Source organism: Furipterus horrens, unplaced genomic scaffold (genome assembly GCF_987537825.1).
Source record: "Furipterus horrens unplaced genomic scaffold, mFurHor1.1.pri manual_scaffold_17, whole genome shotgun sequence".
NCBI classification, from domain to species: domain Eukaryota; kingdom Metazoa; phylum Chordata; class Mammalia; order Chiroptera; family Furipteridae; genus Furipterus; species Furipterus horrens.
Window position 1 is genome coordinate 105396469 of NW_028327187.1, and position 25720 is coordinate 105422188.

Genomic DNA, 25720 nt, shown 5'->3' on the forward strand with positions numbered 1-25720 from the left:
AACCAACTCCCTTCTTTTCTGTAAAGCTGTCCAGAAAAGCATTCCTGTCTTATTTAGATACTGTTTGGAATTTATGAAGATCCCAAGGCTGGGATATTCAAATCTTGGCTACTAATTAACATATCTTCTCCCATAATTATGTGTGTGTGTGTGTGTGTGTGTGTGTGTGTAATGAGAGCACATGAAATCTCTTAGTAAATTTCCAGGATTCAATGTTATTAACTATAGGCACCCTGCTACACATTAGATCTCTTAGAGTTATTCATTCTCATAACATCTGCCCATTTTCCCACCTTTCCACCCCTGGTAACCACCCTAATACTCTTATGTATTTGATTTTCTATGTATTTGATTTTTAAAGATCCTACATATCAGTGAGATCATGCAGTTTTTCTTCTTTCTGTGTCTGGATTATCTCATTTAGCACAATGCCCTCCAGGTTCATCCATGTTGTTGCAAGTGGCAGGGTCTCCTTTTTAAAGGATAAATAACATTTGATTGTATATAGCATTTGATTGTATATAGATACCACAGTTTCTTTATCCATTCACCCATTGTCTGAGCCTAGGTTGGTAATATTTGTATTCTCTTCTGCAATCCCCATTCCGTCTTTGGGAATTTGTTTATAGTTAAAAACCAATAAATAGCACTTATACATTATTCTGTGTAAGTGTTAATAGTATACATTGCACTAGCATCTATATGCATCCCATGTATAAACCTGTGCCTCTCAGTGGAAACCATTTCTCGGGTCAAGACCATTTCAAGTGTGTTTTCCTGTTTCACCCTCTACTTGTTTTCATAACCTTATTCTCAGGTTTCTCCTGCTCAATTCCCCTTTTCCCAGGGCTGCACATCCTCTCACTGTCTGGACTGAGACAGCACAGCTGTCGTCTTGGGTCACAGCTCCGCACTTCCTTGTGTTTCACCCCCTTTTCCAGTTCCATGTCATCGTGTCATTGTTTGGCTCTGCCATGCTATTCAACTATATGCTTAAGTCACTTTCAAAAAAGCCTATGTTGGAGGTAAACTTTCCACGTCCTGGCAGGTCTGAAAATTCCTTTCTGTCCTCATACCACGTGATCGTTTGGTTGGGTATATAGTTTGTTCCATCAAAAGTTTGAAGGCCATATGTTTAGCAACCAGAGTTGCGGAAGTGAGAGGCAGCGTCCACTCTGGAAGCTTGTTCCTTTTGAAGTGATTCTTTTTTTTTTTTTTCCTGGACACTTTGAGGATCTTCTCTTAATCTCCAGTGCTCTGGATTTACATGGTGCTGTGATTACATATAGTTGTTTCATTCCTGGTTGGGCATTTCAGCCTTCAGCTGTAGGGAGATGTTTATCTTGTATTTCTTTGAAAATTTACTCTCATCTTTGTCTTTCCTGAATTTGTATTAGCGACCAAGCTGTTTAAACTTAACCTGTATGTCTCATATTGTCTTGATTATTTTTTAAAATTTTTTTACTTGGTCATTTCCAAGACCTCTTTCTTGTTCTGTCAATGTTCCTTTCTCTTAGAACCTTTTTCTTTTAATGTAGTAGCGTCTTTAATTTATTCAGTGATACTTAATTACAGGTTTAGTTTTGTTTTAAACTTCTGCTTCCTAGAGGGTCATTTTCTTCCTTCTTGCTTATCTCGATCTCTTATATTGCAGGCTTTCCTCAAATGACTCGTGATCCTTGATTGTCCATTATGTTTCAGAACAAAGTGATTGAAATGCGAATAAGGACTTGCTGTGCATGGATAGGGCTTGCTGGCAGGCAGGTTCTACCTCAGGGTGAGCTGGATGGCAACTGACTTTAATAGGGGTTGCCTACCCTCAGAGCCTGAGTGAGAAAGGCACACACACCAGTTCCCTTGGTTCTCAACAGAAAATCTGTGGCATTTCTCGAGAGATACCCCATCCACTTCGTACATTTTTGCCTGGAGAGGTGCCTGGCCATAGGCAGTTTTGCCCTGAGGTGATGTGAAGGAAGGAGAAGGGCAGCTGGTCCATGCATAGGACTTGCATTTATAGCCCTGTCTCGATCCCTGGTTGCCCTTTCCACCCTCCACACTACCTGCCATCTCTGGGCTGCTGGGGCATTCTGTTCCCTCCTCCGCTATACTCCCTCTGCAGGACTTCAAGGCTGTGTGTCCTCTTGCTTCTTCTGTCCAATCTCCATTTTCTGAAAATTGGTTGGTACTTCTTATCTGTCAGCGGCCCCTCTGCACACTTCTCTTTGTTGTAGGTTTATTTGTATTTCATTATTGTCCTATTAACTATCATGAAGTATTAGAAAGAAGAGAGGGATACTTGTGTTCATTATGTAAACAGGAAGCCAGTTTACTGTAAAAGGACATAAACCTTAGAAATCAAAATAATGTGGGGTTTTTCTTTGCATAAAAATCTTTTTTCTGTTTCCTTAGAAATGATGGTTCTCTTAAACGTTGTGCTGATGAAAGAAGCCAGTCACAAGGACCACATGTCATATAATTCTATTTATATGAAATGTCAAAGTGGGCAAATCCTTAGAGATAGAAAGTAGATAAGTTTCCTTAGGGCTGGGGAGAGTGGGGGAATCGGGGGTGACTGCTAATGGATTGGGGCTTCTTTTGGGGGTGATGCAAATATTTTAAAATTAATTGTGGTGACAGTTGCACACCTCTGTGAATACACTAAAAGCCATTGACTTGTACACTTTAAACAGGTGAGTTGCATGAATTGTATTGCACTGAAGCTATGAAAGTGTGGTAGTTCTTTTTGATATGTTAATTGGGCACATTCTCTGTCAATCTAGGACTGAAGAAGTCTTTTTTTTTTCCCAGAGAGAGAGAGAGAGAGAGAGAAGAAGGGAGAGAGAGAGAGAGAGAGAGAGAGAGAGAGAGAGAGAGAGAGAGAGAGAGAGAGAGAGAGAGAGAGAGAGAGAGAGAGATTTGCTGTTCCACTTATTTATGCATTCATTGGTTCCTTCTTGTATGTTCCCTGACCAGGGATCAAACCCACAACCTTAGTGTATGGAGACGATGCTCTGACCAACTGAGCTACCTGTCCAGGGACCCAAAGAAATCTTATTTAGCATTAGATGTACCAGCAAATTGAGATGGTTAAGATGGAATCATCTGACAGTGTTCACAACCTTTTATTTAATAGGGTCAAAAATAAAGAAGCTGGTGTATCCACCTGGTTTCATGGGATTAGCTGCCTCTCTTTATTATCCACAACAAGCCATCATATTTTTCCAGGTAAGTTAGACCCAGTAAGTTAAGATGCCTCTTATTCTTGCTTATGTATGTATGGGTTTATTGCTTTATTTTATTTTATAGCTTTTATAACACCAGACTAAAATTTGTTGGTGCATATAAATGAATATAGCAAATTTGACTTTTTCTCCACTGTGTACCTCAGTTCTGTCCCTCCTTCCAATCATGTCAGTAGTCAGAGAATGCACACTAATTTGAATATTAATAAAAGAAAACCTAAGAGACCTTTTTTTTTTTTTGCATGTTGACATGGAGTCTAGAGACTCAAATTGCAGAGTTGATAGTTACGGGTCATTCTCAGTTCAGGCGTATCCGGTCACAACCTGCCTTCCTTGGAGTTGCAGGCACGGGCCTGTGCCTGACCCTCCGTGCCTTGCCTCTGGTCCTAGAGCTGACCTCGCTGTCCTTGCTGGGCACTTCAGGGACTACAGTCTTCTCTGCTGAGAGCGCCCTGCTTCAGGCCTTAGCTTCATGGCATCCTAGCAAGTGGAACACAGTGGCCGGCAACGTGGCTAAAGCTGATTTCTTAGTCAGCTCGAGCTGCCGTAACAAAACACCACAGACTGTGGGGCTTAGATCACAAATTTATTTTCTCACAGTTCTGGAGGGTGGAAGTCCAAGATCACGGAGTCAGTAAGGCTGGTTTCTCTTGAGGCCTTTCTCCTTGGCTTGCAGGTGGCTGCCTTCTTGCTGTGTCTTCACGTGCCTTTTCATTGTGGGCACATGTCCCTGGTATCTCGTCCTCACTGTACAGTGACACCAGTCATACTGGTTTAGAGCCCCTCCCTTATAACCTCTTTTACTCGTAAAAGGCCTTATTTCTTAATAGAGTCACATTGTGGGTTAGGCATTTGGTGGGGGACATAATTCAGTCGGTAACAGCTGGACCAGGAGGTCTCAAAGTATGGTCCCTGCACCAGCAATATCAGAATCCCCTGGGAACTTGTGAGAAATGCAAATTCTCATGGAACCTGCAGGAATATCCATGTGGACAAATGAAAAATGTCTTTTGTCTACAAATTGCAGTGATCCCACATAAACATGGAGGTCTCTGTCTGGCTTATGACAGCTGACTAAGTCCGATCGTTCCCCTCCATACAGCCTTTAAAACCAGCACTCCAGGTACTGCTTTCCTTGACGCTTTGTTTAATATCTCTGCTGATTTAACTGTCCTGGGGTATGAAAAGGCAACCAAATGAGGTTACTTCTGCATCCATCTTAACTGGTTTCTGAGGTACCTTATGGTGTTTGAAAATAGGAATCCACTGTGCTAATTGCTGCGAACAGGTTATAGTTAAAGTACTAGAGTTGATGTGAAGGGTTTACTTACATTAAATTGTACGCGATCCTGCTGAAATACACCTGCCGCTGACAATGAAAGAAGAAAGAAACTGTCATGTCCTGTCTGTCCTGGAAGTCATCATGGGTTTTGGATTTGTTTTGAGTATTTTTTCTTTTACTCTTTTCCTCCTTTATGACGTCTGGGACATGGGAGTACCCAGTGAACACCACCTCCCATCAGTATAACTTCAGCTTTGCTACCGTTGGTGGTGGTGTTCTCAGATCTTTGTGATAGGGAAATACGTTCTTTTGGATAAAATAAATAACACATTTTTTTTTTTAAGTTAAAGACAGAAATGCAAATTCTCAGGCCCCAGCCCAGATCTGCTGACTCAGATACTGAGAGTTAAGCTTAGCCATCTGTTTCAGCAAGCCCTCCAGGGAATTTTAGTGCCTATGATGTTTGAGAACTTCTGATGTAGACTGGATTCCTTCAGGGCAGTGATGTCTGGACTTTGTGGGATGCTAGGTATAGAGTCCCTTTGAGAACTGGCAAGAGTGAAGTAGGCTGTAGGTTTTGAGTTCCTGGACAGCTTATGGAGGCAGGGACCAGTTGCCAGAACTGCCATATTGCAAGGAGACTTGGTCCTAGGAGGAGCAGCAGTGCTGTCACCAGAATTGGGCTCTGAGGACTAAGCCAGACTGACATGACACTGAGCTTCTTGGAGTCCTCTTGACAGGATTGAGTCTAGATTCCTAGATTGTACTCCAGCTGTGGGAAATTGATGGCTTTGGTGACAATTGCCAGTAAGATCTCTTTAGCATGGACTTGTCCTGGGAGCAGATACTTAATATTCCTCTGCCTGTTGCCACCCCAGCTCAGGAACAGTGGGTCCTTCTGTCTGCTCTAGGTCATAAAAAGAATCTAACATTATGTCAGTCTGTTATGGTTTCAATAGTAAATGGACAAGGTGGGCCTGGCTGCTAGCTGAGAGGCATAGGTGGCTGCCCCCCTGAGTAGAAGTCTTTTTTAAAAAAATATTTCACTTATTTTTAGAGAGAAGGGGAGAGAGGGAGAGAAACATCAATGTGTGGTTGCCTCTCATACACCCCCAACCGGGGACCTGGCCCACAACCCAGGCATGTGCCCCGACCAGGAATCGAACCGGCGACCCTTTGGTTTGCAGGCCAGCGCTCAATGCACTACTGCCAGGGCAGTAGAAGTTTTTTTAAGATCGTATATGCCATAGCATATGTTGAAAAAGATCTTTTGTGTTCACAACCAAGATAGTAGGATTCAAATCTGAGTTGTATTCTAAATTATTTTTTAAATCAGTGGGAAAGAGTTTTGTCTTTTATTTTACAGCTAAGGTAAGCCAGAACAAAATTATTAACTTTATTTTCACTGGGTATGAAACATTAGTGATCTGTTTGGGATGATGAAAAAGTTCCGGAAGTGGATAGTGGTGATGGTTGCATAACATTGTGAATGTACTTAATGCCACTGAATTGTACACCTAAAAATGGTTAAAATGGTACATTTTATGCTATTTGTATTTTGCCAAAGTAAAACAAAACAAACATCAGTGATTGAAAAAGATTTTCTGATATTGTTTTAGCATCATTTGGTTCCTATTTCACAATTTAAACTGTATGTGTGTTTTTTTTTAATGACTACTCTGACTTTGGACACGCCTCTTAATTGTATACAATCTGTTTTCTGTTCAGTAGTGTTTGGCTAAAAGTGCGGTAAGAAAGCCATTAAAATGATAGTTAATGTTATTTTCCTCTCAGAAATTGATAACACCGAAAACAGTACTATATATGTGGTAAATGCTTGAAATGTCTCCCAGTGGGTCCAAGAATCATATTTTACCATATTTGAAGAACAGTTGGAGCAGCTGGAAGACTATAACTTGTGACAAATGAGCACGTTACAATGACCTCTGGATTTACTAGCACCATGACCTTAGATGCATCACTTGGCCTCTACATATTTCCTTCTCTTTGCCTACTTACTGCACCGGGTTGTTACATAGAATAGAGATAATTCATGTGAATGTGCTTTGTAAACTAAAATGCAATATATGGATAAATTGTTATAAAAATTAGGAAGAGAATAATAACTTTTCAGAAATTTGAAGTACTGTCATGTGCAAGACGGAACATTCTTTCTTATGACTAGGACCAATGAATGCAAATTACTGGAAGCATTTTTTTTTTTTAAAGAAAGCTCAGTACTTGAAAAAAAAAGTTTCCAACCATTAAAGTTAGCTAGCCAAAGGTGGACAAAGTGCCTTTTAAAGTAGTGAACCCCTGACCCCAAAATACTCTCTGACTCAGGGACCTACCTCTCAGGAAATTGTAGAAAGGATTTTGGATTAGGAGGCAAAATCCCTGTAGAAACTCCAAGACATAGTTTTGGGGAACCTGGGAAAACTGAGAGCATCTTCATTGGGTTCACCAGTTCTTTACCTAAGCTTCTAAAATGAACAATTGATTTTCAGCTTGGCAAATGTGACTTCGTTGGGTGTTACGTGCTAGATGTGGTAGGTAGATTTTTAGGAGTATCCCTATCGGCAGTGATCTCCCTACATTTCATTCTTGAAATTGTGAAACTTTGGAATATATACCTGATTAATAGGAAATTATTTTAAATGATAACTATACACAACCAAACTATTTTTGTTCTTATTCTATCCTTTTTACTATTTTTTATTTGCTCACAATGCACAGTTTTAATGTATATGTCCCAAGGCTTCTGTAGTCATCATATGCTTAAATAGAGTTATATCGGAAACAGGAAAATGGAATATTCTCTTCCTTACCAGTCACGTATGGACTAGCAATGGATCTTTTATATTTTGTTTCAAGGTCAGTGGGGAGAAATTATATGACTGGGGTTTACGAGGATACATACTCGTAGAAGATTTGTGGAAGGAGAACTTTCAAAAGGTGAGAAAGATCTTTTTTATTATCTTCCTTTGGCTTTAAATATGTGGTTTCTCTAGGGTTTTGTAAAATTCGTGATAACCCTCTTGCTCAATCTTGCCTTTTCTATTTATTACACCTCTGGCTCAGATTCTGTGGTGACCCTTAGTGGAGGAGCAATAGGACTCCCATGCTTTTTGCTCATTATCAGCAGGGCTGAACACATAGTAAGCATAAAATGCATGCCACAGCAGTCTTAGGCAATAATTTCCACTGTATTGTATTTATAATTTTCTCAAAGTATAGCATGTTACGTGAAAATGTTATCAAAACTGGAGGCGAAGAGAACATAACTATGCTCCGAGGCAAAAGACAAAAACCAAGACTCCTCTCGCTGTTTGACTTATCATAAGCTCCTGGTCTTTCCTTTCGCAATACTGTATCTCAGCTACAGGCCAGATTCTCTGCGCTGACTAATGGACAAGAGACACAGGAGGAGGTTGTGTAACTGCAAGGGGGTGTCGTCTTTTAGCTCTTCTCACAGCCACATAGCTGATTAGATGTTGCTTATGTTTGCTGGAATTTTCTCTCTTTCCCTGCTAAGAAAGAATGAGCCCAGAACATGGCCTCATGTCTCTTCCAAGCACTCAGAGGCACCACTTGCTAAGGAAGAATTAGAATCCTTCTTATGTTAACCTAACCTTCTACATTGTAAACTTAGTGAAGTTGATTTTGACTCTTGTCAAGTCAAAATCCTCTTTTAAAAGTATAAATAACTCTTTCAAAATGAAAATAAAGAATTTGGACCTGGAATTTGGACGTAATGTTATAGAATAAATTATAAGCCCTCCTCATTGTATATATAAATAATCTTCCTTTGAAATCTGGACTAATTTTTGTACTGATGGTTTCTAAAGGCATTAGTCTGTTGAGCCTCTTTAAACTAGCTCTTGAGGAGGAAGTTGTGTATTAACATCAAGTGCCCTTTGGCAATCCCTTTTAAAGAATAAGCACTCATTTTTTTACTTTCATTTTTGATATTTTCTTTGGAAGCTTCCTTTCCTGTTTAAAAAATTCCTTAAAGTCCGCACTGAGTTTTATATGAGAAAGAAAACACTAGAATGTCAGGGAACCTATACACAGCTCTCGAAAGAAGTGTAGAAAGTGAAACTCAACCTCAGTTCTGAGTGTTCACCGTGTTGTCAGCCAGACACACGCACACCTGGAGCCTGTTACCTGGAAATAGTTTTCTCTGCTCGGATTCAGCCCAGTGCTCAAGCAATGGCACTGTGGTTGGACTGCCAGTTAAACAGCATTCTATGACCATTTGAAAATGTTAGATTTTACATGCTTTTTTTTTTTTTAGCATTTAAGTAAAACCTAGAAAGGCATGTACTGTTTTAAAAAGTCAAGTTGTTTTTGAAGCAGTTTTCTATATGTTTTCTATCTATATGTTTTGAAGTTAAGAGTTGTTACAACTTATGTTAAAATGTTACATGAATCAGAGTTGTAAATACAGCATCTTTTTGTCTTAAACATTGAATATACTAAAAACTGGTTTCTGGTAAATAGGAACAAATGAAAGTCATATACATCAATGAAAAACAAAGAAAAATGTTAGATTTTAAATCTACTCACATTTATATGCATGCGTTTGGGGAGAATAATAAAGATGTGTAATTAGCTCATGGCTGTTCTGCATTTCTTTCCTCTTCTAAGCCCTTATCCTCATCAGAGTCATGAAGTATTCTTTCATTTGTTTACTCTCAAAGCTTAATTTTCTTGGCTGTTCTCAATAGAACGTAATACAGTCAATGCCGACGACCTAAACAATTAGCACAAGTTTTAAATAAAAAACAGCGGAAGGCTCTTAATTCAAGATTTTGATATACTTAGAGTTCAGGAATTATTTGATAGTGAGATGCCATTATTTATTTTTTATTGGTCCCTCTGCACTCCTCTTGTTTGATTTAGTGAGATTCAGTGATTTTTTGTTTGTTTGTTTGTTTTCTTAATGAGAACAGAGATTTAAGCTACCCTGGAACAGTAATCTTTTAGAGCTTAGAAACTGTTTCTTTAAAGGAAATTGGGGGACACTTTATGAACGAGATTTTTGTTGGTTCCTTAGCTTGTCTGAAGATTGAGTTTCTAGTCATGCTTCAGTTACCAGTCTCTGTTAGATGCAACTTAATTCATAATTGTTTGTACCATAATGGTTTAACAGATGTACATGATTTTGGTTGTAAATAGCCAAAGAAATTTGTAGACACTCTCTTTAAAACAAGGCCCTGCAATTTTAAGTAGTGTGAATGATGGCTCAATTTTCAATTTTATTATTTCCCTTAGAGCTGTATTATTCTCAAAGACCCTAAATAAGTCTGGGGCATTTTTCTGCTCTGCCACATCCTTTTTCCCTTTTAGGAATTGTCAATATTTGCACTGAGTCCTGTACCAATAGTTTGGATGAGGTTGCCTTTCAATTCAGTCATTGTCGTTGGTCAGTTAAGAGGAATTTATGTGCTTCAGCTAAAGTGAACTCTTTGTCCAAAGTGTGAAGCAGTGATGGGTGTGTCCAGAAATATTGTCATCATAGTGTGGTCTAGGGTTTGTTTTTGTTTGAGATAAAAGAACATATATAGTTGACCCTTGAACAACACAGATTCGGGGTGCTGACCCTTCACATAGTCAAATCATGTATAACTTTTGACTTACCCAAAACTTAGTTGTCCTTTGTTATCTGTGGGAGATTGGTTCCAGGATCCCCCGAGCATACCAAAATCTGTGGATGTTCAAGTCCTGTATAGAAAATGGTGTAGATCAATGCATACAGCCAGCCCTCCACATCCATGGACCACCATCCTCAGATCCAGAGTAGTACAGGTAGTTATTGAAAAAAAAATCACATGTAAGTGGCTCAAACCTGTGCTGTTCAAGGATCAACATATATATACAGTTTAAAATCAAACAGTATAATGACCACACATATGCCAATCACCCATCTACCTTTAAAAATAGGAAATTGCCAATGCCTTTTAAGTTCTCCCTGGCCCTCTATCTCCCCAGATTTTTGTTTTTCATTCCCTTGTTTTTCTTTAAACTTTCCTTAGTTTAACCACATACATACGTATTCTAAATCACTGTAGTTGAGCTTGCCTGTTTTTGCTTTTATCATAAATATATAGTTTATCTAGAGGGAGTCTTACTATAGGTATTGTTTTATAACTTTTGTTCCCTTAACATTGTTTATTGCCTATGTATGGTTGTAGTTTATTCATTTTCACTGCTGTAGAATACTCATACATCTTTGTGGGAAAATGTCCATGTTGTTGGCTGGTTGGGTGGTTTTCATTATATTGTTGTTGCACACAGACCTGTTAGCATTTTTGTACATGTGTCATAGTTTATTAAAAGTTTTTCAGGGCTAGGATTCCGGACTCATAGGGTCTGCACATCAGTTTTACTAGATGGCGCCAAGTAGGCTTCCTCAGTGGTTGTTTCCATTTTTGCCAGTCTGCTGGCTTTAAAATTGTGTGTGTGTGTGTGTGTGTGTGTGTGTGTGTGTGTGTGTGTGTGTGGTTTTACTTTATTCCACAATTTTTATTTTGAAAAAACAATCTCAAAACTACAGAACAGTCGCCCCAAGAGTACAATGAATATACCGTCACTTAAATTTACCAATGAATACTTTGCTGCATTCGCTTTATTTTTTTGCACGTGTGGGTGCTCACATACACTTGTATTTTATTTTTCTGAACTATTTAAGAGTTAGTTGTAGACATCATTGCACTTTCAGCATGTATTTTTAAAGAACATGGACTTGTCTCATATAGTCACAGTATTATTACCATACTGAGGAATATTAACATTTCATTGTTTAAATGAACATTACCTAATATTCAGATTTCTCCAGTTGCCCCAAGAATGGACTTTCCTTCAACAACTTACTTTTTTTTTTATAGCTGAGGGAATTATTATAAGGCAAACACCCTTGTAACCATCATCTAGGGCAAAAACAAAAACAAAAAACAAAACTTTGCTAGCCACCCCAGAAGCCCCTGCATGTAACCCACCCCAATCAGTCTTCTTCATCCGTTCAAAAATACCTGCCATTCTGACTTTTATACTAATAACTCCCTTCTGTTTCTTTATGGCTTTTTAACTTAAGTATTTATCCCTGTCACTTTAGTCTTGCCTGTTATTATTTCTGACTTCATATGCCTTTAAAGTCTTTTTTTTGTTTGTTTGTTTGTTTTTGCCTTTTAAGTCACTTTTAATCTACAGGTTCCCCTTCTGTCCTTTTATTTTCCTTACAATGTCTCTATTAAAAAAGAACTTAGCATGTTGGACCCGCAACGTTTCCAACAGCTTGGGTTTTGCTAATTGCACACTTGTGGCGCAGTTGAATAGGTTCCGCTCTTCTCTGCATTTTCCGTAGATTGGTGGCTGGATCCAGAGGCTGCTTCATCAGGGTCATGTTTGATCCCGTTGGCAAGGCTGTAGGTCTATGTAGACACAAGTCTGGTTCTTACTTTGCTATTTCGGTGTTAGTGGCTGTTGACACTCAATGCCTAGGCCCATTGGTTCACTGGGCTTGGAAAGTAGTGTCTTTTCACTTCTGTCATTTCATTTTCACACATAGTAGCTGGAGTACTTGAATAAGGAAGCACGTTCCCCCATCTACAGTTACCCACTTATGGGAAAGGCAGGACCAATGCTTGATCTTTTAATATCTTATTTATATTGTTTTTTTTAATTAAATATTTTATTTATTTTTTTAGAGAGGGGATGGGAGAGAGAGAGGGAGAGAAACATGGATGTACAAGAGAAACATCCATTGGCTGCCTCTTGCACGACCCCAGCCGGGGACCTAACCTGCCACCCAGGCATGTGCCCTGACTGGGAATTGAACCGCCAACCCCTGGTTTGCGGGACAATGCCCAACCCACTGAGCCACACCAGCCAGGACTATTTATACAGTTTTCAAAAGAATAAATTGGTTTCTTCTCATTCTCAAAGCGTCACCAGTTTTTTTTTTTAATGTCATTATGATAAATGTTAATAGAAAAAATACAATAAAAATTTTTTAAAAATAATAGAATATCATTATGGATTTTTAGATTTTAACATATTTGGGTTTGAATGCTTTGTAATTCTTACCCTTATTAAAGTTTCAAATTGTCCTATTTTGACTAGTAGAAGTTAGCTGAGTCCTTTTGACATGACCCAAGTAGTCTGTGATAGTTTCCTCATTTTCTAGCATGTCAAAATGGTCCCAGAATTTCTCATTGTTTCAGTCCTCATCTGAGGATGTATTTCCTGATTTTTAGAGAGAGAGAGAGAAACATCAATGTGAGAAAGAAACATTGACCAGTTGCCTCCCATATGCACCCCAGCCAGGGATCAAACCTACAACCTATGTATGTACTCTGATCAGGAATCGAACCTGCAACCTTTTGGTGTACAAGATGATGGTCCAACCAACTGAGCCACCTGGCCATGGCTCATTGTTATTTTAATGTACCTTTCCTTGATTCCTAATGAGGGTGAGCATCTTTTCACATATTTATTGATTTCTTCTTCTTGAAGTGCCTGTTCATGTCTTTTGGCCTTTTTTTATATGGGTCATTTGTCCCTTTTTTAAAAAATTTGTTTGTTTATTTATTTTTAGAGAGAGGGGAAAGGAGAAAGAGAGGGAAAGAAACATCACTGTGTGGTTGCCTCTCACTCGCACCCCCAACTGGGGACCTGACGTACCACCTGGTTATGTGCCCCGACTGGGAATCGAACCACCAACACTTGGTTCGCAGGCCGACGCTCAATCCACTGAGCTACACCAGCCAGGGTTTGTCCCTTTCTTAATGATTTATAAAAGTTCTTTATTTTTTTCCTAGATACTAATATTTTTTTGGTCACATGTTTACATATGTATTCTCCCAATTTGAGGCTTGTCTTTTCAGTTCTGGTGTTTTTTGATCAGAAGTTCTTAATATAATTGATTTATTGATTTTTTTTCCATTATGGTTTTTACTTGTTGACTCGAGGAGCCGCTTAAAAGCTTGAGACTATTTATTGATTGTCCATTGCTAACTTTTTCAGAATAGTCTCAGTCTAAGTCTCAATCTAACTCCCACAACTGGCCTCCATCTCTGAGGAGGCTAGTTGTGGGTGTGAGGCCCCAGGGTCACAGATGGCTCTTTTGGAGTTGTCCTATAAATAGCCAAACACAGCAGTATGTCTCAGTAATGTCATGTTTGTTTTCACTAGGTTTTTAAACCATGTAACAAGTTAGCCCTGACTGGTGTAGCTCACTGGATTGAGTGCTGGCCTACAAACTGAAAAGGTTGCCAGTTCGATTCCCAGTCAGGGCACATGCCTGGGCTGGGGGCCAGGTCCCCAGTTAAGGGCATGCAAGAGGCAACCGATTGATGTATTACTCTCTCACATTAACGTTTCTCTTCCTCTCTTTTTCCATTCCTTCCCATCTCTCTAAAAAAAAAATCGTCGAGGTCACTAAAGACAATTCTTCTAGATTAATGGGAACTACAGACATGACAACTGATCCCCACCAGAAGAAATAACATGTAACAAGTTAACTATCAAAGAATTGTAGAATGACTATTGGAGTCCAACAATAACTAAAAATAAAAATCTAATTCTTCAAAGGGCAGGAAAATACATAAAGAAATATGTAAACCCATTACTAACATGAAAACTGAGCAGAACTTCTGAAGCTGAGCTTTTTAATAGTTGGCTCAGCAGGAATATGAAGGGGAAGCAGAAGCCACCACCCTGAGTAAATAGATCCTGCTTTCTCTTCCTCCATTTGAAGTTCCTTGACTTTCTAAGCACAATCCAGTTTAGCTGTAAGTTATGTGAATTAAATGATTTAAAATGATCATCTTTGAAATAAGCCAAGCACAGGAGAAATACTGCATAATTACACTTATATGAAGTATCTAAAATAGTCAAGCTCATAGAAGTAGAGCGTAGAGTGGTGGTGGGCAGGGACTGGAGCAGAGAGAAATGAGGAGTTGTTCAATGGGTGTAAAGTTTTCGTTATGCAAGAGTAACATGTTCCAGAGAGCTGCTGTACAGCATTGTGTCTGTAGTTAGCAATACTGTATTGCACACTTAAGATTTTGTCAGGAGGGAAGAGCTCATGTTAAGTGTTCTCACCACAATAAAATAAAAATAAGGACAATGTGGTGAGTTTTCTATAAAGCTAAATAAATTTGTCCTGAATTTGTGCCCTCTAGATTTTGCTGTTTACAATTCTAAGAAAAACCAGTACTAGACAATGAATTTTCTTTTTTCTTTTTTAAACACCATTACTTAGCAAAATAAAACGTTAGAAGTCCTGGGGAAAAAATCATCTTTTTCAAAAGGCATACACTTTCGATAGGAGAAAGGTAGACCTGGCAGGAGGCAACGCGGCCTGGAGGCCGAGAGAGTGGACTTCGCAGTGGGCACAGGAGGCTCCATCGCCACCCCACCTCTTTCAGGACCAGAAACCTTTTGGAAATTGCTCTGGAGCCCTGAGAAATGGCGGTAGTAGCTCACGGGGGCTGTTTTGAGGATTAAGTGAGCTTATCCATGTAAGAAACACATAGAATGGACAGACGCTAGCACACTGGCCAGGACAGATGTCATATGACACTGCACATTTTCGCTTCTGCCAGAGAAGAGAACATCTCCCATTGGAAGAGGCTTATCCCCCGTTAGTCAAGAGTCCTCCCTATCAGTATTTTAGTCTTTTATTATTTCTATAACAAATGATCACAAATTTACTGGCTGAAAGTAATACAAATTTATGTTAGACTCTGTAGATCAGAAGCCTGGTGCTAAATCAAGGTGTCAGCTGGACTACAGTCCTTTCTGGAGGCTCCAGGGGAGCATCTTGCTCATTCAGGTTTTTGACAGACTTCAGTTCTCTGCACTTAGAGGACCAAGGTCTGTTTTGCTGGCCATCAGCAGAGGGGCTATTCCAGCTTCTAGAGGCTGCAGCATTCCTGGGGTCATAGCCCTCCTTCTGCATCTTCAAAGCCAGCTGCTTCAGGTTGAGTTCCATTTTACTTCTCATTTCTCTGACCCTGTCTTCTGCCTCGTCTTAGCTGTAGGAATGCATGTGGTACCACTGCGCCCACCCAGGTAATCCAAGATAATCTTCCCCTTGTAAGATTAGCTGATTAGCAACCTCAATTCCGGTACCACTTTAGTTCTCTGCGGTGTGAAGTAACTAACAGTCACGGGTTCCAGGATTAGGATGCAGACATATTTGGGGGTGGGGAGCATTATTCTGTCTGCCACATTTAGTGAACTGGAATTTCACTGGGGTCTTTAACAGGTCATTTATCCTTGCCTTTTATTTCCTCATCCAAAAACCTAGGTGTTTATTGAGCACTTGCTGTGAACTTGGCCGGGGTCACTAAACTCTTTGCTCCCAGAAGAGTCTGTGAGGCAGGTTCTGTTATTATCCCTACTTTACAAACGAGGAAACGGCATTTTAGAGAAGTTAAGTAATAAATCAAAATGATTCAGCTGGTAAAGACTCGGACATTTCAGTGGACTGCTGTACCTCAAAGGTTGGGCTAGGAAGTCTTCTTTACATGGTAGTGCATACTAATTACAAATAAATGTTTTGATTAAAATAAATGTTTTAATTTTGCTAATAGAAATTATTGTTCATGTTTGTGGGGAAACAAATTTTTTGCCATGAATTTTCTACTATAGCCTAGCCAAGGTGACACCTGAAACTGACCGTCATAGTGTTGTTTAGCTTATTCCTCTAGCCCTGTGTAGTTCAATATGGCAGCCATTAGCTACTGAGTGCTTGAACTGTAGCTAGTCTGAATTGAGGTATGCTATAAGTATAAATTCATATCAAATTTAGGAGACATGGGCCCTGGCTGGTGTGGCTCAGTGGATTGAGCACCGGCCTGTGAACCAAGTGTCGCTGGTTCGATTCCCAGTCAGGGCACGTGTCTGGGTTGCACACCAGGTCCCCATTTGGGGCATGCGAGAGGCAACCACACATTGATGTTTCTCTCCCTCTCTTTCTCGCTCCCTTCCCCTCTCTCTAAAAATAAATAAATAAAATCTTTAAAAAAATTTAGGAGACATGGTAGAAATAAAAAGAATGTAAATTATCTCATTTTTCTGTTGATCATATGTTGAAATAATATTTTATTTATTTTTTAAAAGATTTCATTTAGAGAGAGGGGAAGGGAGGGAGAAAGAGAGGGAGAGAAACATAGATCTGCTGCCTCTCACACGCCCCCAACCAGGGACCTGGCCTGCAACCCAAGCATGTGCCCTGACTGGGAATCAAACCTGTGACCTTTCGTTTTGCTGGATGACACCCAACTCACTGAGCCACGCCAGTCAGGGCTGAAATAATATTTTAGATATATTGGGCTAAATAAATATATTGATTACTAAAAGAAATGAAACCAAATATATATAAGATTAGACTTTAAGGAGAATGATTGAGTTATAAAATATTTTAAATAAGTTTTTTAGTCTGAAAATGCAAAAAGTTAATTTTTGGCTTGTGTTAAATCACAGACTGTCTTTTGAAGTCAGAATGTTGTTTTCTTCTGAGGTCATGAAGGTTTCTGCCAAGAGAGATCTGATTTGTAATAGGGTGGATGGGCTCAATATTTCTTTAGTGAGATATTTGACTGTCTTGTTTTGTTATGCTATAAGTGATATGTAACCAAACAAGAAAATTTTCCTAGCAACACTGTTGTTTTCCTCAACCAAAAGAATGTTTTTATGTGCTAATTTTCCTAATGTCCAAAAGATTAAAAAAGCCTATGAATTTAGCAGCTTATATTTTTGAGATTGAGGTGCTGGCAAGTATAGATAGTAGATTGTATAAGAATATCACCAGAAGTACTTGACAAGCATTATGTTAAGGTAATATAGACCTAAAGTGTATTTAACTAGGTAGAGAACCTCATAGTTTGTTTTGTTTTTTTATCCTCTCCTGAGGATAGATTTTTAAATTGATTTTAGAGAGACAGGAAGGAGGAGAGAGAGAGGAATATCAGTGTAAGAAAGAAACATTGATCAGTTGCCTCCTATATACATGCTACTAGGGATCAAACCTGCAACCTAGCTTTATGCCCTGATTGGGAATCGAACTCATGACCTTTTAGTGCATGAAATGACGCTCCAACAAACCGAGCTATTCTAGCCAGAGCGAGAACCACATAGTGTTTATGACAGACCCAATTGTTGCACATCGTTATCTCACTTACCTCCATAAGCCTCTCCTTGTTCTTTATTAATTACATACCTAAACTTTAAGAAAAATTTATTGATTGATGTTAGAGAGAGAGACAGACATTGACTTGTTGTTCCACTCACCTATGCATTCATTGGTTGATTCCTGTGTATGCCCTGATTGGGGATTGAACCTGCAACCTTGGCATATCGGGATGATGCTCCAACCAACTGAGCTACCTGGCCAGAGCCTACCCAAACTTTTTTTTTTACACAAGTGTTTGAATACTATGTATTAGAAGCTCCTAGGGATAGTGTGCCCTCATGAAGCTTATATATTAGTGAAGGATTCAAACATGAGTGAAAGATGGACACAAATCAGGAAGCTCATGGATACTATGAATGTGAATAAAAGGTTCTTATCTAAATCAAAGGGCAGTGGACAGAGAAAAGCCTTGATCTAAAGGATGGATAGCATTTAGCCAGGCAAAAATTTGGGATTGATCATTCTAGGTCAAGGATACATTTTGCAAAGGTCTTCTCACAGGAAAGAGCTTGGCAAGTTGGAAGAGCAATTACAAGGTCCCTGAAAGTGTGCGTGCGTGCATGCATGCATGCGTGTGTGTGTGTGTGTGTGTGTGTGTGTGTGTGTGTGAAAGTGACTCTGAATGAATAGAATAAGACACAGGCAACGAGTCCTCTAGGACTCGGTTCATAGCAACAAGTAGACCTAAGTATTGTATGATGATCTATCAAGCAATACTTATGGCCTTGTTCCCCAGAACTTGATTGTCAAGTGGATTTGGTCTCTACATAGGGTGACCATATAATTTATCATCCAAACTTAGGATACTCTAGAGAGTGAAAGGGGGTACTGTTCATTATGCTGGGACAAATGGGTATAAACAGTATAACGTGGTCAAGCCAGGATGTGATCCTCATGCTTACAGACCAGTTCGCAAAGACTCCAGTAAGCCTGAAGTTGCCTGGAAACCATGCCCTGAAATTACAGGGTTAGTCACATGTTTCCGCTTTCTTACTCCCCACCCCCCTTCACCCATGGATAACTCTGAGAGAAGGCCACCAGGCAAACCTGCACCAAGTCTAGACCACAGAACCATTGCCCACTTCACTGCAGTCTAGTGTTTTTCAGGTTGCCATCTCATGAGAGCTCAGATCCTTGATGTACATCAGGTCTTACTAATGTGTTTTCAGAATTAAGGTCTTAAAAGCATATAGGAAAGAAAGTAAGGCCTTAAACACTTAGCACATAAATTTCTTCCACTAGAAACTTTGCTACATCACTTCTCATGGATGACATGACCTAATTATATGTTCCCAGATGGTGGCCAGGCAGAATGGGTGTGGTCCGATTATAACCTCTTTCAGAGTAAACATTTTGTGATTTGGCCCCTATAGTGGATGATGCACACAGCAGAGTACCCGTGGGATGCATCCCCATAGGTGTAAAACCTTCTTCAACAGTGGCCATGGCATGAAGTAGTAAAGAAATCTTTTCACTGTTGATTTGATTTTTTAAAATAGAATCAGCTGTTTGGCTGACTGTATAGTGAGAATTTATGGAGCTTCATTTCCTGCTGTCTTCTGTGCCTAAGTCACTCTCTGTAGCACAGCCCTCCAGGCGTCTTGGTATTGATAATTCCTTAAGTTGACTGAGAAATGGGTTACTTTGCATTATAATAATATTTAGTGTTTATATCAGCCAAATGCTGAAGACTAGCACTTTGAGATGTTCCGCGATTTCTTTAAAAGTTTTACTATTTCCTTTGAAACTGTACTAATTTTCTTACTTTTTGTTTTATAAGCCCGGAAATGTGAAGAATTCCCCCGGAAATAAGTAGAACGCTCCATTCTCTGCCCATTTTAATCAGGTAAAGAATAAAAAACTAGTTATTTTTATCATTGCTAGCAACAGCTAAAATGAGCTGTCTTTAATTAATTTAATTCTGTAAATTAATTATAACAGTTTCAACTTTATGTGGAAACAGGATCAGGATGATATTTCATTCCATCTTTAATTTATGGATTTAAGTGCCATGACTTACATAATTGTGTTTGTTCCTGAGACGTACCTGGGTTTTTCAGACAAGCTAGAACTTGACAGTTGTGATTTATAATTTCAAACAATTGAAAAATGTCATCATTTCTCAGGTTTCTTTTTTTCAAACGTCACTATAGTAAGTATACGTGTACTCATCTAATAGTCACTCATTAAACATTTGTTGAAGGTATGACTGTTGGAGAGAAGTTGAAGATTACATAGAGATATTATTATAATTGACTTAGGAAATTCATAGGTGTAATTATCCTTTCTTTAAAGATTGAGTAACCTGAGGCTGGAGAAATTTAGGATGATATGAGAGTAAGTCAGAAAATCAGTTTGATTTCTTCTGATCTTATATTCAATTCACCATTTATTTTCATTTGTTTAATATTTACTCATTGAGTGCTTGCTAAGTACAAAACACTAGTTATATTATTTTGTGTGCATATTAAACATTATAGAGTCGTCGTCGTCGGCAGCCGTCCGTCTCGAGAGACGATGGTGTAGCTTCTTAAGAGTCTATCTGCACCGCCGAAAATGGCTGTGCAGTCCGACTCGGGAGTGACACGGTATCTGTCTCCTCCCGTGTTGAATCGACATCTTGCAATGACGCTGGAGTGTCCTCTCCAGTGAAGCTGAAGCTACAGAGCCTGGGCAGGGTGATATGGAGGGTCTGCTGTTGCCCATGCAGCAGACCCCCCCTCTCTTCGCAGCTGAAGGGTCCAAGGGAAAGACGGAGTCAATACAGCTTGGCTTCAGGTGCGCCGCAGGAGTTGCCGGTGTTGACTACAACGTCAAACCGCCTTAGGGACTCCGGCTCCGGATTTTCTGTCGGGGTTTACTCCCTTAGCCTTTCCCCTGAAGAGGTATGCTGCAAGGCAGCGGAGGTTTGATTTCCTGATAATTAGATTATATTTGGAAACAATCTAGATATTCAGCTGCAAGAAAATGACTTATCATGGTCTATCCATAAGAGGAATGTTATTAATGTTTTAATAATATTTAATTGCATGGGAACATGTACACAATTACTGTTAAATGGAGGAAATAAAAGATAGTATGATACATTTTTAGAGAGGATAAAGACTAGGAAATACAACAAAATACTTAATTGGTTCCCTCTCATCCATAGCTTCAACTTTCGTGGTCAACTGTGGTCCAAAAATATTAAATGGAAAATTCCAGAAATAAACAATTTACGAACTTTAAATTACATGTTGTTCTGAGTAGCATGATGAAATTTTGCGCTGTCCCACTCTGTCCCATCCAGGACATGAATCATCCCTTTGTCCTGCATTTCACGTTGTGCCTATAGTATAATAAGATATTTTGGGAGACCACAGTCACATAACTTTTATTACAGTATATTGTTCTAATTGTTCTATTTTATTATTGTCATTAATCTCTTACTATACCTAATTTATAAGTTAAACTATCATAGATGTGCATGTCTAGGAAAAAAACATACTATATATAGGGTTTGGTACTTCACTTCTTCTCTTATACGTTTACTGTACTCAAGCATATCTGTCAAGCTTGTGAGCATCTTTATCACCATTGTTTTGAATTCTGCGTCTGTTAGGTTGTCTCATCTCCTCATCTGTTAGGTTGGCTATCTCCTTGTCGCTTAGTTCTCCCACTGGAACCTTGATCCGTTCCCCCTTTTGGGCCATACTTCTCTGTCTCCTCATTATGACAGGCTCCTGTGTTTGTTTGCCTCTGTGTCCCAGGTAGAGCTGTCACTCCTGTTACCTTGTAAGGGCCAGAGCCTTAGGAATTTGTCAGTACAGGGCGACCTGTTTCACCACGTTGTGGCACTGTATGTGGGGAAGGGGTCCGAGAGGGAACAATGCCGCCTGTCCAGCACTCGCCCCTTTTCCAGGCACCTCTCCACTTCCGCATCAGACTGGTGCCCCTCTAGCTGCTGCCCTGTCCCTCGTTCCCAGAGTGGGTGGGTCTGCGGACGTTCTAGGACCGTGGGGGCCCTTTAAACAAGTGGACTCTGCTAAGAGACTGGCAGTTTCTGCCTCCACCCCAACCCCCCCTGGTCTGCAGAGTCAGAAGCAATGAGGCTTGATTTTTTCCCTGGTGCTGGAACCATGGGCTGCGAGGTCTGGTGAGGAGCTGGGAACGCTCCCCAGGTGTCCCTCCTGACTTTTTAAAAGGCGTGACTGCGCTTTCTGCCAGCCTGCCGCTGCCACCGCTGCCGCTGCCACCACACCGCATCCTCTCTGCCCCGGCTCTGCCCCTCCTACCTGTCTGGATGAGTATTTCTTCTTTATATCTTTGTTTGCTGGACTTCCATGTGGTTTGATTTTCTGGAACTTCTGCTTGTTTCTAGTTCTGCAATAGTTGTATTCCTGCTTAGTTCTGGAGGGAGACGCAGCAAGTCTGTCTATGCCTCCACGTTGGCCGGAAGTCCAGGAAGCTATTTCTTATACAAAGCAAATATATATCTCCTCATAACTTATACACAATAGTCGTGATCCTGCATTAGGGGTCATAGAAAACAAATCCAGATCCTCTTTCACATCAAAGCTCTTCATATAGTAACCCGAAGTCAGGAGTTCTCAAATCTTGTTATACAAACAAATTACCTGAGGAACTGGTTAAGAGGCAGAGGCCTAGGCCCTACCCCAGAATCAGCATGTCCAGTGAGTGGGGCCAGATGTGCATCTGATGTGCTGTTAAACTGATGGATCTGAAGGCTTCATCAAATTTAGGTTCAATTTTTTGGTAAGAGTAATACATACACAGTGCTGTGTTTAACTGTATTGAATGAATGAACTTACCTTTTTTTCACTTAATATATTATGTACATCTTTCCCTATTGGTACTTATAAATCTACCTCATTCCTCTTCTAGCTGCATAATAATTTCCTAGTATGGACTACCATGATCTATTGAATCCTTATTAATGTAGGTTGTTTCTAGATTATAGTTTTTAGCAATGCAGTAAATCTATTGAATTCTTAGAGAAGTGCAAAACAGATTAATAAACTGAGATAGAAAAGGTAAGCTAGTGGTTTACATGTTTTAATTTAAGAATTTTTGGTTTTATCTTTAAAAAAATCAAATGAGTAGTCACTATTCTCTAAAATATTTGTAAACCTCTAATTGCTAAGTAGATTCTTTCCATATTAGGGAAAAGGAATATGGAGAAGAGCTGGTTTATCTTTGTTGTGTCTTTATATTGCTGTGTATCTCGTTCCAGAAAAGAATGACGGGGTGATATGAGGAAAGGAAGATGTCAGGCAGTGACATAATCATGTTCTTCTCCAGCAGACGGGCAGAAATATAATTGTTTAGTTTTCAGAAAGGGATAAATGTGGTGTTGCTGTGCCATTTAGGCATTTATTTTTTATTTATAAATCCATCCGTCTGTGCAATTATGCTCAGATACACAGCTAGTGGAGAATCTGAATGTAGTATTGATGAAACATAAAACCTTTCTGGTATTTAGTTACCTGTCTATAAAATGAGAATACTTACAGTTTTCTCTTGCTCCTTATGATCCTCATGGTCATATAATAGTAATATAAATATTTGTTATGATGTCTCTATGTAAACCTAAAGAATTTTCAAAATGTAAAATTTTAGAGTTCTTTTTATTTTTCTAGCAAAGTTTACTTATTTTTTCTCTCTTTTAGTTATAGGTAAACATTGGGAACTCCATACGATAAACCAGTATTTCTACAGAAAAGTGGAAGAGACGTCAGTATCGAATGTAGTAAACTGGCTTTCTTCTTGAGGAAAAATATACTAGGCCTCTTTGTTATCTTGGGTGATGCCATACTACAGAGGGACTAATCTGAAATCTTTTCACCTAGAGATAATGTACAAGCCTTAGAACTTCTTGTTCTCATGTTGCTATTTATGTACATAATTAAAATTCTAAGTTAAAAAATGTTGTCCTGCTTTTTTTCCCCCCAATAGTATGGAGTGACAGTTTGAGTGTATCTAGTGCCAGTGTGTATTGGGGGGAGAATGGTGTCTGTGAGTATGCATGTATGTGGAGGTACATGTGGTATGTATGGTATGTCTCTGTGTGTAGCATGTATTGTGTGTATCTCTGAGTATACGTGTGTTTGTGAAAACCGTTAACTCCTCTTAGAGTATCAGCTGGTAATCTGCAGTCTGTGCCCCACAAGAGAGGCGAGTTGACAAGAGTGGCCCTGGAGCTAAGGGACAATGCTTTATAGCTAGCACAAAGCACAAAACCTGTAAGTAATAGTCTACCTGACACTGGTTAGAAGACATACAGAAGGAAATAGTGACTGGGAATCCTTGTGTGTTGTTGCCTCCCAGCTCTTACAGCGCTTCCATTTCTTCAGTGCCAGTGAGAGATACATAATGAACTACAAGGAGGGGACCCAAAACAAACCGGAATTATCTTCTGGAGGGTGGGCCCCTTGTAATGCAGACTTCCCCCTCTAGCTGAGTGTTCTATAAAGCCACCTGTATCAGTGTACCAGCTGGCGTTGCTGTAAGAGGCTGCATTTGTCAGTGAATTTTTTTTGAAGACCATTTCAGCACATTTGCCCATTTCATGATGGGTGATTTGCAAGCACACCTGCCCACACCATGCTGAGTGCTCAGCTGTTTTTAACCAAAAACCGCATGACCCCCATACCCCACCCTCCCTATTCACCTGATCTCGCCCCAAGCGACTTTTGTTTCCGTCCCCAAAGGGACACGTTTTGCCTCTGTGGAAGAGGTGAAACAAAAAGCAGCAGAAGCACTAAAAGGCATCAAAATCAACAAGTTCAAAAACTGTTTTGAGCAGTGGAAAAAGATGTCTTGATAGGTGTATTACATCCAATGCTGAGTACTTTCAAGGTGACTGAAGTTTGAACATGTAAGAATATATACTTTGTTATAAATTCCAGGGTTTTTTGGGTCCCCCCCTTTTAGGCTCTGTCCTCTGCCACTGTAGGAATGCTAGGTGGTTTTGTGTGTTGATTCTCTGCATATAGGCCTTGTATTCACATTTGTGGACCCTGAATGCCCAGCTCATTGAACTTCGTATTCCCAGTGCTACTGGGAATAGCAGCAGCTTCTTTTGACATCAGCCAGCCAGGAAGGATGGTTAGCGAACAGTATGTGAAAGAGAATTGAGAATGTCCAAATTTCAATCAGATTTGGAAATTAAAAGTCATCTTTATATTCCTGTGGCATCAATTAAATTCCTAACTGTTGACCTTCCAGAATTGATTCCAGTTGGTAAGATAGCAATATGCAAATGGAACATGCACATATTAATATTAAATATACTTAATAGATTCAAGATGGCAGGAATGGTGCCAGCATTGTTACTGAATTAATGAGCTGAAGCACACTTGTCACTAGCATAATCCTGCCAGTGACCCAGAAGTCTTTTACTTCCGTTTATGCTAAAATACTTGTGTTATTATACTAATCATCTCACTATATTAAAACTGTGCCTAAATTATAATATCTCATTATTCCAGACCTTTCCCATTGACTCGGCTTCCGACATCCCCTTCTGAAAGTTAGAGAGTCCACAAGTTCCCTCGTTCTTGAGATTGATTGATCTAGAGAGGATGAAGAAATGGCCACATCACAGCATGTTCTGGGGATCATTAATCAAAAGGTATTTGAGTTCCTCCCAACTGTAAGATGTTCCCCTTTTAACCCTTTATTCAATATTGAAATATTGCCTTAAAACCTCTCAATTCCTCCAAGGGGAATGTAGGAGTCGGGGTCACCGGACTGGCTCCTAGTGGTACCTGGTCCCTATCTAGGACGGCAGGGGACTCACTTCCCGGCCAGTGTAACTCAGTTACCCTTTATATTGTACTGTGATCTTTCCCTTCTGTGGGCATCTAGTGCCGCTGCCTTTTTATATTAAACACTTTCTGCATGCCTTCCAATAATACCCAACTGTAGAGAATATAAAATTTGCATATCATACTGCGTTGCATTTCTCCAGCTCTATGTACTTTTCAGAGT

At 39.6% G+C, this 25720-nt stretch overlaps 1 protein-coding gene and 1 non-coding gene across 3 annotated transcripts in view; both read left to right on the plus strand.

Moving 5' to 3' along the window:
- Window positions 1-23645, plus strand: part of APOO (apolipoprotein O) — a 56428-nt gene extending 32783 nt beyond the window's left edge. The window contains exons 6-9 of one of the 2 annotated variants that reach the window (XM_090264190.1): window positions 3134-3225; window positions 7399-7479; window positions 19509-19574; window positions 23398-23643. In XM_090264190.1, coding sequence (XP_090120316.1) covers window positions 3134-3225; window positions 7399-7479; window positions 19509-19544 — 209 coding nt within the window. In that variant the 3' untranslated portion in view covers window positions 19545-19574; window positions 23398-23643. Of the gene's footprint in view, window positions 1-3133; window positions 3226-7398; window positions 7480-19508; window positions 19575-23397 lie in introns of both variants that reach the window. The other variant, XM_090264191.1, reaches the window with a different exon arrangement.
- Window positions 4207-4345, plus strand: LOC149991758 (small Cajal body-specific RNA 3). The gene has a single exon (XR_016508815.1).
- Window positions 23646-25720: the final 2075 nt, after the last annotated feature.